Here is an 8,276-nt window from a genome sequence, read left to right as displayed (position 1 = left end):
AATAGGCTAACATGCAAAAAACAGTTAGTATATGTAAGCAATAATAATTGGCCTTTCAAGCACAAGGAGACAAGTCTTCTGTGAAATAACAAAGGAAGTAAGAAATATATCTGGAACTAATAGGATTCATTCGGATGTTCCTCATTATTTCCATGGTAATAATGTTGTAAATTAAATTACAGCAGGCATGCTCATGATCTGTTAAGGACTTGGTGACTAGGGACTCGGAGCTCTCAGGTATGAAGGTCTATGTTAACTTAAAAGACAAGCAAATTAAGCCAGGAGTTGTGCTGGCCAAGGATGAAGGAAAAATCTAATATGGATGATCATGGAAAGACATGATGCAACATTTATTTGACCCAGAGACCAATGACAGCAGCATGAAACATAGTTTACACATTTATCTTCCTACTGTACGTCTGGTTTTTTGTTTTTGTTTTTGTTTTTTTATAATACGACCAACCATCACATTGAAGAATAGGTAATAGGCAGGTTGCACTTACTTGCACTGTGGTGGGCAAGTAACTATGAGTAGTGTGATGGATGAAGTGAAGATGCCAGTAGAAGCCCGCCAATATTACCTTGGTGTTCAACTTGACTGGCATCCTACGGATTGTTTACTGCAAAAATCCTGCAGACTCTGCCAGAGCACTATCTTCTGGCTGTGGGGGTACATTTCTCATACACAGGACAAGCCAGAAATGCTGGAGATTAACTACTTTTATGAGTAATCTTCAGTCAATGATGGGTGGAGACTTGCTATATACATCCTCTGTCTTATTTTCCTCTTGGTTTGAATAACTCTGAAGAGTGTTCTATACTACCACCCAGAAGGCCACAGTGAGACTGAATTCCAGTTTCCTAGAATGGTAACTGGCTTGATGAAGCACAGTTCTCACTATGTCACTTTCTCTCCACCTGACTGGTGTTTCATAGACTCAACATTCAAATAAGCTGCTGCTGCTGCTGCTGCTGCTGCCAAGTCACTTCAGTCATGTCCGAATCTATGCGACCCCGTAGACGGCAGCCCACCAGGCTCCCCTGTCCCTGGGATTCTCCAGGCAAGAACACTGGAGTGGGTTGCCATTTCCTTCTCCAATGCATGACAGTGAAAAGTGAAAGTGAAGTCGCTCAGTCGTGTCTAACTCTTCACGACCCCATGGACTGCAGCCCACCAGGCTCCTCCACCCATGGGATTCTCCAGGCAAGAGCATTGGCATGGGGTGCCATCGCCTTCTCCAGCAAATAAGCTAATCCTCTTCAAGTCCTTGCTTAAAGGTCTACTTCTGACTAATTCAAATCAGACACTGAATTTTCTTCTATTACCTAGTTCATTTCTTCAAAAATTCACAACTTTTTTTCTGGTTTCAAAACAGAGCTTTAATAATTATAACATGTGGTACAGTCAGAAATTCACAACTTTTGTCCATATTTATATACACAATAGGTGCTTCCCAGGTGGTTAAGTGATAAAGAATCTGCTTGTCAATGTAGGAGACTCAGGAGACATGTGTTCGATCCCTGGGTTGGGAAGATCCCCTGGAGGAAGGAATGGCAACCCATTCCAGTATTCCTGCATGGAAAAATCCCATGGACAGAGGAGTCTGGTGGACTACAGTCCATGGGGTCACAAAGGGTGAGACACAACTGTGCTACCAAGCACGCCCATGTACATAGTAACAGATATAGCTTCCTGGTGGCTCAGTGGTAAAGAATCCACCTGGCAATGCAGGTGACTCAGGAGACTGGAGTTCCATCCCTGGGTCGGGAAGATCCCCTGGAGAAGGGAATGGCAACCCATTCCAGTACTCTTGCCTGGGAAATGCCATGAACAGAGGAGCCTGGCAGGCTACAGTCCAGGGGGTCACATAGAGTTGGACTCGGCTGAGCAACAGAGCCTCGCATGCATGCGTGCACACACACATACACACACAGAATAATATGAAGGTTCTTCTGTGAATCAATCCTTTATCTAAATTTACATGGGTTTCTGCATGAGGAATGTCTTTCACATTAAAAAGAAAAACTGATTTATAAGAAGTTCATCAAGGACTTGTTCACCAAGGTAAAGTAACCCATTTCTCCCAAGTCCTCCTTCTTTAATGAAAATACCCTGGATATAACACAACAAAGAACCATAGAAAGATTCTGGAAGAGTAGGAAGAAGGCAGTGGACTGCCTAGGGACAGTCCTGAAGAACAGCATTTCAGTCCTTTCCCTGAGTTTCCTTTTTGCCTATCATATTTCCCAGACAGGGTGCAGCAGAATCCTCCAGCATAGAATCGCTAGTAGGTAGATTTTAAAAAATATTTTTTAAAAAAAAAGAGCCTGTGCCCCCTAGCCAAAGGACTGAGAAGACAGTGGCCTAATAGAAAATGAATTTTTGTCAGTACCAATCTTACTCCAACCTCAAGCCAACCTGAAAAACCACACCTTCTTCATCAAGGTTGAGCAGTGATTTATGCTTCCCCACATATTCATGATAAAAAAAATAAACATCCTTTTTTTTTAATTTTATTTTATTTTTAAACTTTACATAATTGTATTAGTTTTGCCAAATATCAAAATGAATCCGCCACAGGTATAAATAAATAATACAGCATATTTCCCAAAAAAAAAAAAATAAACAAAGATAAATTCTCAGCAAGCTAGGAGCAGAGAGAAACCATCTCAACTTGACAAAAAAAAAATCTATGAAAAAGATAGAGGTAACATCATACTTAATGCTAAAAGACTAAATGCTTCCTCTCTGAGATAGAAAACATGACAACACTGGAAGTTCTAGCCACTGCAGTTAGGCAAGAAAAAGAAACAAAATGCATGAAGACTGGAAAGAAATAAAACTGTTTCTGTTGGGAAATTATGTGAATATATACACAGACAACCCTAAGCAATCTACAAAAGTATTACTAGAACTAATAAGTGATTGCAGCATGGTCACAGGGTGCAAGATCAACACACAAAAGAAAAACCACATATTTGTATAATAACAATAAAATTGCGGAAACAAATTAAAATACATTGCCATTTATAATAGCTCCAGAGGAAATAAAATACTTAGGTATAAATCTAACAAAATATGCACATAATCTATGTGTGGAAAACTAGACTACTGTGATGAAAGAAATCAAAGAAGCCTAAATAAATGAGGACACATACAGCCTTTATGAATTGGGAGATTCAACGTAGTAATGATGTAGGATCTTCCCAAATTGATCAACAGGTTTTAGGCAGTTTTCTACAAAATCTCAGAAAAGTTTTTGTAGACATAGACAAACTTATGCTAAAAATTATATTGAAAGGCCTGGGCCATATAATAAGTTTTTAATCTTGAAAAATAAAGAAAATAGGAGTGATTACTCTATTCAGTATTAATTTTTATTGTGTAGGTACAGGAATCAAGACAGTGTGATATTGGTGAACACAAAAACACACAGCTTGGTGGAACAGAATAGATAAACCAGAAATAGACCTTTAACAATAAGCCCAACTGATTTTTGGCAAAGGTATATAAGTAGTTCAATGGAAGAAGGATAATTTTTCAACAAATGGTAATGGATCAATTATACATTCACAGGCAAAAGAAAACTCCAGTCTAAGCCTGACAGCTTATACAAATACTAACCCAAAATGGATACAGACAAACTTAAAACACAAAAAAAATTTTTTAGGAAATATAAGAGGAAATTTATGGAATCTAGGACTAGGCAGCACTAGGCAGCACTTAGACTTGATATCAAATGTATGATCTATAAGATGAAAAACTGGTGAATTAGACCACATCAACTCTGTGAAGACTGGTAGAAATGGCTCTTTTATCTAATGCACAGAACTCTCAGGAGTTCCCTACCTTTAGATCAGGCTCAAAAATTACCCACCTAATTTCTACTTTGGAGAAAGGAGTGACACAGACATACCTGTCCTTGGAAAACCATAGGACTGCTTATAATCAAACTGTTCCCAAGCTTAAAAATCTAAATCACCGAACACTCTTTTGACAGTCTAAAATTCTTCCTGATGAGATTATGCCTTAAATATAATTTTTTTTCTCAGAACAAGCTAAAAGGAAGATATGCCCTCAAGTCAGATACTTAAAGTTCCAGTAGGCCATGCACACGCAGTGTCAGATGTGACTGAACCTGATCCCCACTGGGGCCAAGTGTCTCCTGATGGGAGTCGCCTCCTCAGTGAACCTGTCAACACGGTAACTGACTCCACTTTAATCCACTTGTTAGATATTAATGCGCTCATTTTCCTTTTAAAGTTTTCTAAGTACGAGTCCTATTAGTTTTTGCTACCTAAAATGCCAACCAGAATTTACCTTAACAGGGAAGACATGTTAAGGGAAGCAGCTCCCACACCTTAAGATCACACTAAGGAGAAAATACCTCTTGGATGGGAAGAAAGCATTTGCTACTGGGATCATGCCTTTCAACAAACAGTTGAATCCAGAACTTGGCAACATCAGTTAGAGAAAAATAAGCGCACAGGTTTAAACTTGCGTACCTTGATTGTCCTCTCTCTCCTGTAATAGGGCAGGGGACCACCCAGGATTGTAGACCAAAGGTTCCCACCAGAGAATGCAGTTCCATGCATTTTCTCAATTGTTCACCTTTGATCTTCAGGTTTTAACAAGTTTTGCCAACCATATGAACTAGACTTATTTAGTAATTACTTATGTCATTAACATTACCATTTTTTTATTTCCTTTTCATCCAGGGTAGATTTTAACCAAACATCCAGAATTATTATGCTAGGAAATCCCATAAAACACTCTCCCAGTTGCCGGTATAAATAATAAAGTTACAGAAATATGAAAAAAAATGTGCTTTTGTCTGTGTTTTAAGAAGTTAAAGAAAATTTTAATAATGTTTTATACAGCCAAAGATGATACACTAAAGAGCTCATCTTAACCACCTGGAGATACACTGAGTTGTTACTACAATAACATGAATAGACCCAGAGAAGAAGAACCAGTGAGCAAATAGCAGATTCATTTACATAAACAAATTCAGTTAATGAAACAACATTAATTTGCACTATGACTTCTCATAGTTTTCAGAAACAAATTTGTTCCTTAAAATTCTAACCTGAATATCTAATGGTAAAGAACAGTGCTATCTATTTTTCATAGGTATCAGAAAATTAAAGCATCAGAATGTATCATGAACATTTATTAAATCTGATTGGCAACACTTGAATTATTACCTTAAAGATATTGTATCTTATGATTTATGTATAATAGTTGCTCCATAAATGTTGTTTGGTTTGAATTCATCTAAGACCAATCAGAAACTCAAGGACGATATCATCAGAGCAACATAGAGAACAAATGAAATTTTCAAATAAAGGAACAAGGCTTCACAGGTGGCCCAGTGGGAAAGACTCTGCATGCCAATGCGGGAGACTCAGGAGACACAGGTGTGATCCCTGGGTTGGGATGCCATGGAGGAGGAAATGGCAACTTACTCCAGTATTCTTGCCCAGGAGATCCCTTGAACAGACGAGCCTGGTGGGCTATAGTAGGTGGGCTCACAAACAACACGACTGAGCAACTGAGCATAGGCACAAGATTGAACTGCAGAAAAAAGACAGTACCCATCCAGCTTAAAAGTAGCACGAGACAGGTCGTCATACGGAGAGCTTCTCGAGAACAGACTTTGCCAATGATGGGAAACTGAACTGGAGAATCAAGAGGATCCCCTTAGCCTCCAAACTCTACTTCTGCAACCTCACCCTGGACAGCGTGTCCCTCAGAACCTGGTGGACCTGCTTGTTCCTCAGGGTGTAGATGACAGGGTTCAGCACTGGGGTCACCACCGTGTTCACAAGGGCAGCCTCCTTGTTGGAGTCCAGCCTGTTCACCTGCTTCGGTTTCAGGTAAATAAACACACAGCTGCCATACATCAGGGAGAGGACAATGAGGTGAGAGGAGCAGGTGGAGAAAGCTTTCTGTCGCTCCTTGGCTGATGGGAGTCGCAGGATTGTGACCACTATGTTGCTGTAGGCAGTGATGGTTACAATGAGGGATAGCAGAATGACAAACGAAGTAACAAAGAAGAAATACGTTTCAACAGAGCTGGTGTCGGAGCAGGAGAGGTGAATTAAGGAGCCAAGGTCACAGAAGAAATGAGAGATGATATTGGGGCCACAGAATGATAACTGGGAAACTTTGAGCATCAGACAAGTGATTAAGATGAAGGACAAAGAATAGCACAAGGAAATCAGTAGGAAACTAACCCTCAGGTTCATGATGGATGCATAGTGCAGAGGCTTGCAGATGGCCAGGTATCGATCCAACGACATCACTGCCATGAGAAAGAAAATCCCTGCTCCAAGGAAAAAAGAGAAATAGGCTTGTGTGAGGCAAGCAGGAAAGGGAATTGTTTGTCTTCCTGAAAGGAAGATGGACAGCAGTTTAGGAATGACTGTGGTGATGAAACAGCATTCGCAGAAGGAGAAAGTGCTCAGCAAAACATACATTGGTGTCTGGAGGCGATGGTCAGCCCAGGTGATGAGGATTATGACCGTGTTTCCCACGACAGAGGCCAGGTATGCGAGCAGGTGTGCCAGAAAGAGGAGGCTCCCCAAGTGCTGGGCGGCAGGAAACGCCTCCAGAACGAACTCCTGGACGGTGGACTCATTTTTCACCCCCACAGTTCTCTCTGTTTCTCTGACTGTCATCATTCTCTGCCTAATCTGTGAAGCAGAAAATACTACTACTGAAGAATAAAGAATTTAAATGATAGCAACTTAAAAAAAACAAAAATACAATAAAATAAAAACACTGCTTTCAAGTATATTTGTGAAGGAGGGATCATTTTATATTTTGAAAGTACTTTATAATAAATGACAAACATTTTACTATTATAACATTATTATATTAATTATAAGTTATTTTTAAATTGTAAAGGTAAAGATTTATTTTTATTTTTTATAATAATTTTTAATGTATCACTTAACTTTTTTGGAAAATAATATCTGTGAATCATAGTACACAAGGTAAACAAAGCAAAATTAAACTTACTGCAGATGCATACACAACAGTTAAGAGTGAGGCTGTCATCCTGCAGAAAATATTGTTCATGGGGTCACAGTGGTAATTTCTATGTTTCCGGGATGCCATGCAATTTAGGAAGCCTCCTGACTTTAACCCTTCGGTAACAGAAGGTGTGAGAGAGCTGTTTTCTTACTACCAGGTTCCAAACCAGGTATTTTCCTGAAGTCTGTTCAGCCTGAGTTCTTTCTTCAAGACTTGTGTGTGCTAGTGGTAAAGAACCCATCTGCCAATACAGAAGACGTATGAGATACAGGTTCGATTCCTGGATCAAGAAGATTCCCTGGAGAAGGGCACAACAATCCACTCCAGTATTCTTGCCTGGAGAATCCCATGGACAGAGGAGGCGGGGTCGGGTGGCGGTGGGAGGGGGGGTGCAGTTGGGCTACAGTCAGACAGGACTAAAGCAACATTGCACGCATACACACACCAGCACTACCAGTGTGAACAGTAAAGCAAGTATGTTATAGTATCATAACCACACAGTTTGTGGGTTTAAGAGAAACCATACCTAAAACTGGAGGTGGGGGGAAATGGTCTCATGACTTGGTTGTTCAAATCCAATGAATACACATTCAATGGGTGGATCAAATTCCTTCACACTGTGCCAACCTAGCAGAATGGTAGTTCTTCATTCTGCCACTCAATTATTTCATAGATTACTCTTCAACGTTCCTTTTTCTGGGAATAATTGTTTACATTGGAAGTATTTCATGTGGCAGAATTAAACCTGTATTTCCATTGCAATCACTAGAGGAACATTCTTTTTTTATTCAAAAAAAATGCCAATGCCTAACTAGAAGCCAAGTAAGCCAAGTATATTGAAACAATCTGGGCATCTGGGCATCTCCTGCAAATCAGTGCTCTAGTAAATAAGAAATCATAATTTGATTGTATTTTATTTAATTCCTTTTGGCCAAACTATTACTTTACCTATGTATGGTCCACATTAGAAGCTTAAACATAAGGCTCTGGTTAAAACATCTGACCTTTTAGATTGCAAGTTAGTCCCATGGTCAAGTACTCACCATGAAGCAGCTCATGGAAAACAGTGTTTCTTTCACAATGTGCTTCTCTCTCTTCTTAAAACAAACCAGGATCTTTCTCCTAGGTTAACGGACAGTGGGAAAAACACTTTGTTGAGATATACTTTTCATTGACCTAATAAAAAAAATTAATGGATGCCTTACGTCCTAAATTAGTAAGAAATTGTTAAGGT

General features: G+C 39.5%; 1 protein-coding gene across 1 annotated transcript; it reads right to left on the bottom strand.

Moving 5' to 3' along the window:
• Positions 1-5,648: 5,648 nt before the first annotated feature.
• LOC129657866 (olfactory receptor 49-like) lies at positions 5,649-6,684 on the bottom strand. Its single transcript, XM_055588623.1, has one exon. It carries the CDS (start codon positions 6,682-6,684, stop codon positions 5,719-5,721), a length of 966 nt encoding a protein of 321 aa, XP_055444598.1. The 3' UTR covers positions 5,649-5,718.
• Positions 6,685-8,276: the final 1,592 nt, after the last annotated feature.

This window comes from Bubalus kerabau, chromosome 1, assembly GCF_029407905.1.
Source record: "Bubalus kerabau isolate K-KA32 ecotype Philippines breed swamp buffalo chromosome 1, PCC_UOA_SB_1v2, whole genome shotgun sequence".
Taxonomy (NCBI): domain Eukaryota; kingdom Metazoa; phylum Chordata; class Mammalia; order Artiodactyla; family Bovidae; genus Bubalus; species Bubalus kerabau.
The sequence above is the reverse complement of the archived record's forward strand: the minus strand, read 5'-3'. Positions and strand labels throughout refer to the sequence as shown.

Coding starts and splice junctions, on each gene's coding strand:
- LOC129657866 (XM_055588623.1), bottom strand. CDS start 6,684: ATGACAGTCAGAGAAACAGAGAGAACTGTGGGGGTGAAAAATGAGTCC.